Consider the following 14,660-nt stretch of genomic DNA (forward strand, 5'->3'; position numbering starts at 1 on the left):
AACTGAATCACTTTCTTTGGACTGGAACATTGCGAGATCTCAGCTCTGCTAGGAAGGAGCATGTTTGCAGGATTCTCAACATGAAAGAACAGCACAATCCTCTCTCTTCTTGTGGAAGTCTTATTGTTCATCTGATTTGACTGTTAGCCTCAGGGGACACACAGAGGCTAAATCTTAGAACCCGCCATATAGACTTTAAATAGACTTCCATCTCAGAATGCAAGGAGAAAGAAAGACTGAGCATTTGTTAAAAGGGAGTTAAGCCCAGAAGGTCATCAGATCAAGGCTTGCATGACACACTCTGAAAAACTCTGAAACCCAAGGACAGCAAAACAAAGTGTTTTCAGCTTAATTCCATATAGGGATTTTTATATGGTCTAATTGAAATCCAAACCTTTAATTTGGGCATGAAGTTTTGTAGCTTTTGGCATCATTCTACAAACATTTGAGTAATCAAATTGCCTTAATTGGGCAGCGAGGCTTTTGGCCAGGACATGGCAATCCTTGGGTGGCAGGAACCAGTGTATGCCAGATCCACAAAAAGGCCTGAGCATTGGGAAGGTGTTAACAAAGGCAGGGAGTGGGCAGGGCCTTGCTGTGCTCAGGTGAGTTCCTGCTCTCCTGATGGCCTTGAGCTCTCCTGCTATGTTCTGCAGCGTGCTATGGGACATGGCTATTTTTTAGTATCACCAAACATCTTTTTCCTCCCAAAGGAAAGCTTATGTGTCTGCAAAAATTGTGCTAGGAGTTTAATGAAATACTTCCCCATGCAAGACTTTTGTCTCATTTCCCACAGAAATAACCCTGGCTAAATCTTATGTCTCTAATATCTGTGAAATACAGAAATCTAAACACTATTTAAAAGAAAACCTAACAAATATATACCTTTTCTTTCCGCACAAAGGTTTTTCAAGGGAATAGCAATCCCACTGATGTTGTTTACAGACCTTTTGCCAAACCAGTTTTAACACGTTTTGTACGAATTAGACCTATGTCTTGGGAAAATGGAGTATCCCTGAGATTTGAAGTGTATGGCTGCAAGATAACAGGTAAGTCTTGGAAAGGATGTTAAAACCAAGGGAATTTCTTGTGCCTATGCTGTGTTTTTTATTTTTATTAGTGAAATACATCTTCACTATTTGTGCTGTGGTCTGACTATAGAAATGTGAACAAAATGAGAAAGAAAATAAAACCCAACAACCCAAACATACAGTGTTATCAGAATATTGTTCCAGCGTTCTCTTTTGAATGTTCCGCTTTAAGAAGTTAAATAAATAAAGTGTAATTACTTTTCATGCAATTACTCTACAGCTTCATGCAAAATGCCTCAGATACACACCACTCTTTTTTTCCCTTTCCTACCCTTCAGTCCCTCTCTCTTGCCTACTGTTTGCAGTTTGTTGTCAGCAGGTTGCCCAAGGAGACATACATACCTACATTTAAAAACACTACAAGGTAAAAACCCCGAGATCTAAAGCCTGTTTCAGTATCTAGACATATAACCTCATGTTCCCAGTGATAATCAGTATTACTTTTTGGAATGTAACTCCTTTGTATCACACAGATACCTACCTACAGAACAACATTATAAATAATTTGAAAATGTTTTTCGGTTGATTTAGGGAACTTTCCCTAGGGAAAATTCAAATTCAGATGTGACCCTGCACTCTTTGACTGAGCAAAAAGAATAGAAAACAATAATAGAATAGGATTTTCTGATCTTTTTGGTTCCCATAAGGACAGAAATACTTGAGGTATTTTGGTACTTCCATTTCCTGCCAAAACTAGGAAGTGCATGTTTGAACAAATGAAAATTATATACAAATGCAAAAAGATTATTTTGCAGGTAAAAAAGAAAGAAATAGCTTATCAGAATTGAAATGATCGATACGGCCTGTTTCTGCTTTGGTGCTTGTTCAGATTAACAGTTTAGTTCGTTTTTTTTCTCTGTAGATTATCCTTGCTCTGGGATGTTGGGCATGGTGTCTGGGCTCATACCTGACTCTCAGATTACTGCATCTACTCAAGTTGATAGAAACTGGATCCCAGAAAATGCTCGCCTTATAACAAGCCGTTCAGGCTGGGCACTGCCTCCAACTACTCATCCATATACAAACGAATGGCTTCAAATAGACCTTGGTGAAGAAAAAAAAGTGAGGGGCATTATTGTCCAAGGAGGCAAGCACCGAGAAAACAAAGTGTTCATGAAAAAATTCAAAATTGGCTACAGCAACAATGGATCAGATTGGAAAATGATCATGGATTCCAGCAAGAAAAAGATAAAGGTAAGGAGGAATGCTCTGTATAGGGAGGAGCTTGCATTAAATTTTTATACATTCATCTCTGATCTGAGGAAAGGCGCATGGTTGGGTTGAAGCTAAAGTAGGACTCCTAGGACAGAAACACCAAATTGGTTGCTGTGGAAATGGTACAAAGCCCATGTACCATGTAGTAGAGCTGATCCCATGACATCAAACACCACGGCAAAGGTTTTGTTTGTTCAGCATGTAGTTCAGAAGACTTCTGATAGGAGTAGTGTGCCTGTGTGGCCTCTAGGTTACTCCAGAATCACATGTAATAGTAATATCCAGCACAGCCAAAAGAGTAGTTACCTCTGCAGTTTTTTTCCATTGACAGTGAGTGAGCTCATTTGAGATACAGAATTACTTTTCCTCTGCTTTTTTTAGCTATAGAATGAGGATTTAACTCACTAGGATACCTGCTGAATTTCTGAGCTGCCTGTAGGCTGCTTTGAGAGCTACACAGGCTCTTCACAATGGTCTGATCGAAGCTGAAATGAAAGAAAGTGATGTGGTTCTTGACATTATCACATCCTAGGTGGAATGGTGGAATGTACCAGTGAAGATTACTGGTGAAATACCTTGGTGCATGCTTGGAAATAACAGGCAGCTGGTTCATAGTTTGAAGCAAAAACCACAAGGTGGTATTTCCAGGCATGGGTCATATGAATTTCTGAGTTAAATGCCAAGAAAATGAGTGTGCTTCAGAAATGTTTCTGGGAATGTACTTGTCTTTTTTTTTTTTTTTTGTCTTTGAATGTACGTACTTCAGAACATCATATGCACTGTTTAACATGTTTACCCAAAATCCTCTTTATTGTTTTCCATCCAGATTTGCTATTGTTGCTCACTAAATCCATTTTTGCCTTGAGAAGCGCAATTTTTTTCAGTCTTCCCTTCCTTTTCATTCAGGAAAGGAGCAGGCACCTTTACAGGAGCTGGTGCTACAGTATTGGAAAGATCAGGAAATAAGATAAACCAAAAATGTTCCCTCAAAAGGCAAATCATTATGGTGCTTGGCAAACAGAAACCTTGAGATTTGCTCCATATCTTAGCAGTGTTAGTCTGAAAATTAGATGTAAAAGCTGTTTTGATATAGACTCATCAGTTGGGCAAACCTGTGTTTCTTTAACGGAAAAGCTGATTGTGCCCATGGATGTAGCTTTTCCAGGCACATTTGGTAAATATTGGATTTCCTTCTCTCCTGTTTTAATCTCACTGAATATCACTTTTCATCATTTGTTACGAGAATTAAAACTAAATGAATTCAGCCTTTGCAATCAGCTCCTTTCTCTTGTTACCATGAGTTTTGACTTCATCATAAAGTGTGAAGAGAGTGAAAATCAACAATGGGATCTAACCATTTTCTTTCTAAAATAGATGTTGTTTTGACATGTACTTCTACACTGGGGCTCAATGAAGGAAAAAATAATGCCATATGCTTTCAAAGCAGTGCGCCGTCTGCTGTGTGGCTTTCTGTTTTCTAATACAAGCACTTGCCATCATTGTCAGAAGTTAGCAGTTTGACAAGAAAACTAGAGTGCTAACTAACACACTGTGCCCATCCTCAGCTTTCATCACTACCAGAAATTAACTTTCAAAGGTTAATGGAATGAGGAGGGCTGGAATTCAAATCTCTTGTGGCCTAATTATAATCCTTCCCAAAAATTCAAGACATTTAATAAACTTTCCTCCAAAGTACAAGTTTTCTTAAAAGAGAATTAAATAAATCCTATGATTTGAGAGTCTGAGGGATTTAAAATGTTAATACTGGAATGTAGCATTTTTAAATGTAAGTAGAGCTGGATAGGACAGAATGCTATAACGAGTCACAGCAGGAACGTGGATTAGAAACAGCCCCGTTTTATGAAATGAAACACATCATTTCACTTGGTTAAAGTCTTGACTTTCAATAAACAAACAACTGCACGCAAGGAAAGGGAAGAGAAACGACAAGCTAAATGTAAAAACAGAATATGTCCAAAGGATGAAACATCACCTCAACATGATCGTCATCCATGCCTGCAGCTTCTTCCCTAGGACTACTGTAACTTTTTTTTCTTTGGCTGACCCAATTTCTGCTATTTTTGACTGCGCAGAATGTTTCCCCCTTCAGCGTATCTCAAGCACTTAAAGGAGTGAATATCACTCAAATCCTCAAACGACCACGCAGAACCCTACATTCATTTCAAAATCCAACTTGTGTTTGTTCTCCACAGGCTTGCTGTAATTTACTCCATAAATTCATCTTTGTCTTCCATTCTTCCTTCCTCCTTCCTCTTGCCAACTGATGACCTTTTTTTGGTTTTCACACTACTTCTGGTCATGTACTGCACAAGAAAATTCTAAATGTCCTGCCAACTGGAGCAACCTTTCAAAATTTCTCTGCCATACTTATTTTGACTTATAAATCTATTAGGAAAATTTTTTCCCTCTTGCTAGTTTATATTCCCTTTTGTTTTGTGATCATTTATTATACTTTTCTTTGTAACGAAGTAAATCGATTTGTGACACAGCATATATAAAAGATGCTCACAAAGTGAAGTTTTACTGTGTACTCCTCTCTCCTCCCCAACAAAGACTATCAGTATGTATTTTAAATGAACAGTCAAAATTGAATCACAGGCAGCTCTTCACTACAAAGGACAATGATTCAATATAATTATGATTCAATATAATTCTAGATGCCTATTGAATTCTAATGTCTATGTGTCAGTATTCCAGTATTGATGTCTTTTATAAAACAGTTGTCGTTATTATATGTTGCTATTAAGACTACTATTAAAAAGGAAGCAAGGATTCCTCAGATACGTCTGTCTATTTTCTGCACATAAAATGGCATTCATTCTTTCACATGTGGTAGGTAGCTTTTTTGATCATTTGCCCTATATTGGAATTCAAATCTAGTAATATGTAATTGCAAGTTAATTAGTTCTTGACAGGCCATCTACATGTGAATTCTTGACAACTTTCTTCCAGGCACTGTCTGAACACGAGGTCAGGCTGTGCCCCTTGAACCATCTCAGAGTTACAGTCTTCACTAAGAAATAATAGCAAAAGCATTTATGTAGAAATCACTTCACCTATCAACACTGGCTTATGTTACTGCAGCATTGTTGCATCTTATGTTGCTCTAACCAGTGGTCAGAAGGGATTCTGGACCATTCGGTAGAAACAGGTGTAAAGCAAACACAACAAGGCTTTTAGGATTGCACTAGAAACACAAGCAGCTATCAGTTTTAGCTGTGCTCTTGGGCAATACAGCCAGTTTTTCGTCTGGCTTCAGTTTTCTCTGTCCCAGGTCAATAGGATAGCCGGGTTCTGTTGTCATCCAAAACGAAGGAAAGACAGGTGCTAACTTCTTGAAGAAAGCTTCAGACTTCACAGCTATGAGTTGGAAGTAGTAGCACTTCTAACCTGTTCAAAGAAGATTATTTTTATTGATTTGTAATTTAACTATTAACAGAAAGAAAAGCTGAAATCATTTTACTTTTACTTCTTTTATATACATTTAATATTTTGTTATTTATTCTCTATAGGGAATTTAAAAATTAGGCCAAAAATAACTCTACTTAACCATCCAGGCTTGTAAACACGTCATGGAAAAGACTATTCCTCTGTACAAATTCATTCTAAGGACCTATTATCTCCATGTATATAATATAAAGGTGTTCGTTTAAGTACGAATTATAACTTGTCCCATATACAAAATGTCAATGAGAGGAGACACTGAAGGTATCAGACAGATGCCACTGAGAGCTATATTATGGCTAAAGAACCCAGAGTGCAACTCAGACAAGAGATTTTTGTTTGAAAGGTACCTTCACTGACCTGCCTTACCTGTTAAATTATTATATTATATTGCAGTTTTGTCAGGAAGCAGCTTTCTTCTTTCTTTCATTCTTTCTTTTTTTCTTTTTTTCTTTCTTTCTTTCTATTCTTATTCAATAGCAGTCTCCCTGGAAGAACTCTTGCAGCTACTGTTACTGGAGTTTAATTTATGCCTTTTGAAATAACTACAACTTGTGAAACTCTGTCACTGGGGGAAATCAGATTGAAATTTTCTCTCGAATAGTTGGATTATTATTGCAACCACTTAAAAGGTGACAGGATCTTCACCTCAGTCATTTTTTTTCCCCAAGAAGTGTTGAAAATGTCACCCAGTTAAACCCCAGATCAGAGCGTCATTTAAAAACATGTCTCATTAAACACTCAGCTCTTGTTATGACCCTGATGGATTGGTTGCTACTGAGTTTATGAAAAATGAAATGCATTAATTTTCCAAGAAGCTTTAACTGTGTATTTTCCATTCTCGTTTAGGATGGGGAAGTCTGACACTTATTAAATGGTTAGAATCTGGCCTATTTCTCACCTAATTCAAAGACTAGAGAATGAAGAAAACGTTGAAATATCTTTTCTTTTTTAACAAGCAGCATCTATCATGCCTTGCAGACTTTTGAAGGCAACACCAACTACGATACACCTGAACTGCGGACTTTTGAACCTGTATCAACGAGATTCATCCGTGTCTACCCTGAGAGAGCCACACACGCAGGATTGGGACTTCGAATGGAGCTGCTGGGATGTGAACTTGAAGGTAATTGCTCTGCTAGAGATGAATGCACTTTATTATCTTCAGACATACATTCTGTAGTTGGGCTACTGCTGAACACTGCTGTTCTTGTACAGGCAGCACATCATACTCTTGCTTCCATGACTGCCATTAGTGCTGTTTCTTGGACTAATCAGTTCCTTCTGGGCAGACATTCGAATATGCTGAAGGCACAAATGTTATTCTCTCTCCCATCCTTTGTTGAATCACAGTGATACTCTCCACATGGTTTCTGTTCCCTCAAGCAAACTTATGATTATGCTTTCGAGAAGCATAGAGCTATTAGGAGAAAATAAAGACAGAAACTTATATTTTCTGTTACCATGATACAACCCAGGGAGAGACATTTTCTGAGAATGCAAAGGGGGAAATTATACCTTTTGCTCCTTCAAAGGATGTGCGAGTCACACCAGACAACACGGTAGGCAGTGATTACTTGTCTGGACAGGGTCTGTGTTCTTCCTTTTTAAGGGTGAGGAAGGTCCTTTTTGTTCCCCACCATGCTTTAATTTTGCAACAGTAAGTAAAGAGATGAAAGACCAGGAAAAGCAAAGTTTAGACATTTACCCTTGGACTATGACATGAGGTATTATTATGCTTTGATTTTTGTTATATAAACAAGAATTATTTAACATCATAGATAACTACAGATAGCACTACGTGAATTTCACAGTGTTATCTGGTGGATGAAGGTTCAGTGGCTTGGCTTATAAATCACAGAGCTTACCAATACACAGCTAATTACAAACCATATAATCAGGGGTTTCATATGATACCTCAGAAAGAAGTCGCTGAACAGGCTCCCAAGATGAATGACTGCTCCACCTCCATTTCTTTCTCACTGTCTCATTCCCACAGTGGAGGAGTAGGAAGCATTACTGTGAGAACTGCTGAGCTCTCTGTTGTTTTTTAGTGTACTTTATTTGGCCCAGATTGAATAAGTGTGCTTTTTACTTGGCCCAGAAAGTTGGGAGTTTGGAAATTCTTCTTAGTTCCTGCAGGAAGTCCCCATTTCCTGTGAGAATTCTTGGTTCCTGCAGACTATTGTACTACTTGCTCAGAAAAGAGAAAAGAAAACTCAGCACCTGTCCTGTGTAAACTTATAACCTATGGGTAATGTCCTTCTGCTATGGGGGTTCTGTAGCCACCTACACATCAAGAAGTGAGCTTATGGATCACCTTACAAGAACATGTGGCTCAGTGAGGCGGGGGAGCCAGAGAAAACTAAATAGACAAACTGCAGCAGCAAGTATTTTGTTTCCCTGGGACACATCTACTTGCATTCATCTTCCCACTCTAGAGCACTTCTATGAAAGTTGTTCACCTGCAGGTCATTCATGGACAAGCAGGGTCAATTTCCATTCACCCACAGGAGAAACATAATAAGAAAAATTTGTTGTATAACTGTATCTTAAGGAGGGAGTTGAATGAAGAGAAGTCACTTGAGATTTACTGGGGAGGATAGGTGTTGAGATGAGAAAAGAAGCATGGAGATAGGCGCAGACAGGAGTAAAAATCAGCTCTCCAGCAGTAATGAGCAAGGGGAAGCTTTGTGTCTTCGAAGCATCCCAGGGGGCTTATGTGAATTGATGGCAGAGACATAGGCAAGCTTGAGGCTATACAGGGGCATGAAGATCAAGATAAGAAACTTAACTTGATGTAGAAAGCTAGAGGGAGCTCCCAGAGGGGTTTTCAAGGAGATATGGGGAATAGATGCTCTGAATAATTTATAACAGGTACAGAAATGTTTCTTTAGTGCTAGATTATACCTATAAAGCACAGGTCGAGGTCCAAAAAAGCCTCCTTTCATCCCAGAATAGAACTTCCGCAGAAACTGCCATCCCTACTGACATTTTCAGGCCATGAATTCTTATGTGGCCAGTGGGCTCTGGAGGCAGTAGAAGGGCAAAGAAGAATCCAAGGAAGTGAAGCATTATTATAGAGCTATAATCACAGTAAAACATTGTTAATGAAAATAGCAGTAGTTGAAACAGGCAAAAGCCTGGACCACATTCCCAGACTGGTTATCTTAAGAAAAGGAAATATACTTCCAGCTTAAAACATAACCTGTATCCTGATTTTCCAGATGTTATATGTTTTGCAGACACTGGGATTTAGATATGTTTTCTGGTACCTTGCACAAATCTCAAGGTCTTAATTGCAATAACAAAGGTCAGACTTTTACTGGTTGTGCAGCAGCTACCGGAAAGTCATCACCAGTGAGAAGCAAGCAGGTGGCCAGGAGGGATGACTGACATCATTGATGTCTTACTTATTTATAACTAAAACAAGAACAAAAGAAACTCCTTCCAGACCTTCTCAGTGAGCACAAAGTGATTCTACATCACACTGCTTTCCTGCCACTGTTAATGTCAGCTCAGACATTTCCTCCCTTACACGTGCTATGCAGAGATTTCTTTGGCAGTGTGGTAGGTGCTGGAGAACTACCACCCTGACCACGCACCCCTCTTGCTGCTCTGTACAGGTCTACTCATGAGCACCTTGGCCACACAATAAGATTATGGGGTTTCTACCCAACCTTGAGACTTCCATCCCTTCACTCTTGGTTTATAGAAACAATAAGGTGTCATCAGCCAATGAACAGATAGTCCAAGGCTTTACTGCCCAATTCCATCCAACCCTTGAGCTCAGATACAGCAGAGCACCTTAGTGCAAGAGGAAGAACAAGTATTGCCCATTGCAAAGAAATATTAACTAACCTTAGAGTTGCTCCTTCTCTCAAAAACAGCACAAGAAAACACCGTATGGTGCTCATCAAGATGTTACTGCCAATTGCATGCTGATTCTCCAGCACACTTTTTAACTAACAACTGGATTTTCTTTCAGCTCCAACGGCTGTTCCTACTGTTTCCGAAGGCAAGCCCGTAGATGAGTGTGACGATGACCAGGCGAACTGTCACAGTGGCACAGGTGATGACTACCAACTGACAGGTGCAGAAACCATCCTCATTTCATTGCAGCTTCATTGTAGCTCATATTCATCACCAGTAACCAGCTAAACATTTGTACTGATTTAATCACTCAGCATAAACGGACATTGGTATGCAGTTCATATTGTCGGTGCTGTCAAAACAGAGGCATCTGCCTTTTACATGTGACAATACTTTTGATTGTTTTCTCAGCTATGTAATTTTGGAAGCAAATAATAGTGACTAGCTGGAGCAGAGGGCTTTTTTTTTTTAAATCAGGAATTCTGCCTAATCATAATGCCATAATTAAACTTTCTCTTACTAAGAACAAAGCTGGATAAACCTTTTGAGGTTTATTGTCTGAGTTTGAAGAACTCAAAATGAAATATTGTTTAGGCTCTTCCATGTTGTTATACTCTTCCATGCATAAAATTTAGCACAGAATTCAAATCTCAGCCCTAAATCTTACTCAGACAGAAACAAAGCAGATTTGCTTCATCAAAGTATACTCACACGTATACCACCAAAAAGATTTTCATGAGCTTCCCCATCAGCACTGCAATACAGCCACAGAGGGGCTGACCTTCTCCAAGCTGCCATCACTAAGAGGAAAACAGGACATAAGCTACTCTGCATCTGGAAGGGAGAAAGCTTCTTAAATTTCATATTTTCTCACTTCTGTACAGAACCACTGTCCTTCTGAGATAGCTGATTTTCCATGACTACGTTCTCAATCACTTCATGAAGGTCACTTACTGCAGAAAGCTCTGGGCCTGCTCTTGTATAGATCCATACTTCTGTAACAGCTGAGCTTATTTTTGGACATAGCAACACAGGTTATTTCATCACCTCTGCCTGGTGCATTTATCTAATAAAAGTTTACTGCTTCTTATGTCTATGGCATAAAATAGCACCACAGTCTGACAATAGCTGTGCATGAGGACATTGAGAAACCTTAGGTAAGAGAGAGATTGACTTTTTGGAAGCAGTCAAGTAGAACATCTGACAGCAGATATGAGTGAAAGTGCAGTTTCAGCATCAGACCCTCTCTGCGCTTTGCTAATGTCTCCCGTAAATGTATGTTGCAAATCAAAAACTGAAAAACAATTTGTGAGCAGAAAAGACACCGCACGGTCACTGTCACTGCTTTTCAAATCAGTATTCCGGATGAATCTTATTCTCTGTGAAAAGAGCCACGTAGAAAGTCTAATAAAATAGTCCATATTGTGTTAAGGTAGCTCAGAAAGCTTTCAGTATTACTAAACATTGTAATTTTGTAATTTTTCTGAAAGCAGAGCCAGATCAGAAAACCCTGGGGCTTCTTGCAAAGCTCTGCAATGAAGGCTGGCTTGCAAGACCCTATAGGTAGAGACATATTTCACATAGTAAGAGGCTGTGTGAGGGCAAGGAGACAGATCTGTGCAAGCACCTTCCTGTTCACTCACTAATAGTCTCTGCACTTCAAGCAGCTCAGGACTGCATCCCACATGTCCCTCAGGGAAAGGTTACTGAGCAGAAGAAACTCCCTCTGGCAATTTTTGCAGGCTGTGCTTAGGAAGCAGTTTATAATCTCTAAGACAAGGGAGCAACCATCACCCTTCCTGAGCACTTGATTTTCTGGGAACTGAACCTATTTCGCTGCTCACATTGAAAATTACTACACTGGCCTTCTACAGAGTGCTGGCACTTCCATATAATTTATGACCTCACCTAGAAACCCTGGCTCAATTGTTCCGGGCACAGCAGTAATGTTACGTTTTATGTTTGATATCACATATAACACAAAAAATGCACAAAAGTGATTTTACCAATAATTTTAGTGCAAATATTCCTCCAAAATGCATAGACTGAAAGTATGTAAGTCTCACAGCCCATTAAGGATGGCAGAGCAAGGCAGTGCCATCCCCTCTTTCCTTCACTCCCCATGAGTGCAGTGCCAGCATTCTCATGGGTACGGCTGCTTGAGTCACTTCCCTGATGGTTCTCGCACATATGTGAGTATCACAATGAAGCCTCCCTTGCAATTAACTATAATTGTTCTGTAGGCCAGATTCCTTCCTGCTCTATTTGGACCCCATACAGAGCTACTCTATTTGCGTGTCTTATAGCATTTCCCATCAGATCATTCTCACAAACATAAAGCTGATATAGCTTGGGCATTCATTCTCACTGGAAGTCATCATAGTCATCCTTTCTATAATGCTTTAAGCACTTGCGTGCCAGAGAAGAGATAAGCCATTGACTGGTAATCAGCACCCCACTGTGCATTTATAATTGCACTAGTTTACTTTTTGTTTCCTTTATCAATATGAGGCTTACCTTTAAAAAGTCAAGTATTTTTAAAATATCAATTAGTGAGCATAGTGAGAGGGCCATGACCCCTCTCATCTCTTGTTCGTGTACTTGAAGAATAAGACAAAGTTCTTAATTTCCCCTGCTCTTTGAGACAGAAGTGAAACCTGTCTAAAGAGCAGCCAAAAGCTGGGCAATTCCTATGCAGCTCATCTGCAAGCTGGCCTCACAAAGTGGTTGTGAAGCAGTGCAGGGGCTGGAGAACCTCAAGTGTCTTATATGGCAAGCATGTGCTTGCTGAATGCACAGATTCGTGAGTGTCAGGGGGGCTAGGGAGATCAGTCACTGACATCCCATGTGATTTTGACAAATCACTGTCTGTAAAGTGAGGACAACCGTAAGGGCACAATGGAGATTGATTAGTTGGTGTTTGCAAGGACTCAAAACATAGAAAGCTTTATTTGAGTTCTAGGTGGGGTGGTTTTTGGCTTGTTTGTTGAGTTTTATTGCTTTGGTGGTGTTTTTTTTGTTGTTGTTGTTGTTTTGTTTTGTTTTGCTTTTGTAAAGAAAACCAGAAATGTAATGTAATATTTTCATGCTTAAGGTGCTCAGTTGCCTTCATGTCTAATAAAGGTGGTCATATTTCAGATTTATATATAGGATATTCCTAATGATCGCTGTGTCCTTTGTTGTGTCACATGTATCATGATATACATAATTTCTTTTCCAGGTGGAACTACAGTGCTGAACACAGAAAAGCCGACAGTAATAGACAATACATTACAACCAGGTATTAAAAAAAAGTTTTTTCTTATTTAAAAAAAATATAAAAAATTCCATGCTTAAATTTCATGCCAGGAACAAAATAATGAATTGCAGCTTCCTGACTCCCCAGCCCCTAAAAGTCTCTGAAGTAAAGAAGCATCTGGTCTCTCAGCTCTATACAGTAAATATTTTATTCCTTTCATCCACATGTAGACAAAGTAGAGAACAAGATTTCCTTTTGCATCAGCAAATGGTAAATGTGACAAAATCTAACTAGCTTAATCAAACAGTGGATTTTGTTAAAATGGCATCTTAGTGATACAGTTTGTTTGCAAACTTGAGGAAAACAAAAACAAGCCACACAGGCACATTCACTCTTTATATCGGTGGTTTCACAAAACAGACAAGTGAAGTTTGCCAGTTTTCTCCACCAGGGAGCTGGCAGTTTTGCAACATTGTTTTCTAGCAAGCTTTCTTACATAACTCCAGTTATGTTAATTACTACCATGAACTTGAAAAGAGAGGAACAACTTGTCACTGGCAGCAGGTCCTTTCTACTTAATCAATATAGTAACTAGCAGCTTTTAAAATCCTTACTTTTCTGCTTCCAGATCCTTCATGGCATCTTTTTAATATCCTGTTCAGTTTACTGGGAATATGGGACAGAATAGATTTGGTCGGAATATCTGAACTGTAAAACTGGTAACACCAGCTTAAAATGCTGTGCGTTAGTGAAGGTGGAGTGGTAAAGAGGTCAGTTTTCAATGACTCCCGTTTCCTCCATTAAAATATGGTCAGACACAGCCTTGCAAGTGATTTGTAGCAGGGTGGGCAAGTGTTTATCATTGTTTCCTCATCTGTATGACACAAGCCATTTTTTGCTTCAAGTAAAAAAAACAGATACTAATAATGGAAAAGTCTCCTACAGAGCGCCAGTGGTGTCAATCTGATAAAGAGATAGAGCTGGCTTCTCTCTGACGTTGTTCCTACTCTCAGCCTCTGCATTCCACTATTGCAAAGGCAAATGTCTTTAGTCTCCCTAAAATTTGTTCCCAGAGCCATACCGTTTGCTTTGTCAGCATATACTGTTCCTATCTCTGACTTCTGTATGAGTGGGGCAGATTGAGGGGTACCAGAGCCTTCACAGAACACTTCTTCATGCTGCTCTCTCACAGCCAGCATTGCTGCAGGGCTGAGGAACAACTAGTGATTCCACAGTTTGGGGATGGTGAAGGCAGAAGGCATATTGCAGTGGGCTTAGAGTAAAACTTTGGGATTTTTCTGTCTAAAATGAGCTTTAAGTCTTCTACTTGGCTGAAATGAAGGATTTTTTTAGTTCTTTTAACTGTCTTCTTGCATTCAAACAAATGCTAATTGCAAACTCATACAGTTCTCCTCGCCCCTCCCCAGTGCCAGTTGCAGTTGCAGGTTGTTTAATCCCTTTGGCTTGGGTGGGACTGTCTGTGCCAGAGATGAAGATGTCCTCATTTTCCCTCCTTACTTCCCTCCTGCACTACCTTCATTTACTTCACCATGAGCCAAGTTTTTTCTCTACTGAAGAAGTTTACGAGGTTCCCTTCATAGCATGCCAATGCTACTTCCCTGCATTGTGCTGGTAGGAGCTGTTTCCTTCCGAGCAATAAGGGACAAGCTCACATCCCAAACACCAGGCTCCCACATGACACTACAGTACAAAGACCATAGATAGAGATCACTCAGATGCTAATAAATAAGAAATGGATTTCCAGAATCGGCAGTTTA

The 14,660-nt window shown here is 39.5% G+C and overlaps 1 protein-coding gene across 4 annotated transcripts in view; it reads left to right on the plus strand.

Annotated features, from left to right (window-relative positions):
- The window catches only part of NRP1 (neuropilin 1), a 108,485-nt gene that overhangs the window by 78,211 nt on the left and 15,614 nt on the right, over positions 1–14,660 (plus strand). For 2 of the 4 annotated variants that reach the window (XM_085227088.1, XM_085227089.1), the window contains exons 9-13: positions 905–1,049; positions 1,954–2,285; positions 6,753–6,897; positions 9,760–9,864; positions 12,865–12,924. In XM_085227088.1, coding sequence (XP_085083214.1) covers positions 905–1,049; positions 1,954–2,285; positions 6,753–6,897; positions 9,760–9,864; positions 12,865–12,924 — 787 coding nt within the window. The remainder of the gene's footprint in view (positions 1–904; positions 1,050–1,953; positions 2,286–6,752; positions 6,898–9,759; positions 9,865–12,864; positions 12,925–14,660) is intronic. The other 2 variants (XM_085227090.1, XM_085227091.1) reach the window with 1 other exon arrangement.

This window comes from Meleagris gallopavo, chromosome 6, assembly GCF_905368555.1.
Source record: "Meleagris gallopavo chromosome 6, MGAL_WU_HG_1.1, whole genome shotgun sequence".
In the NCBI taxonomy this organism is placed as follows: Eukaryota; Metazoa; Chordata; class Aves; order Galliformes; family Phasianidae; genus Meleagris; species Meleagris gallopavo.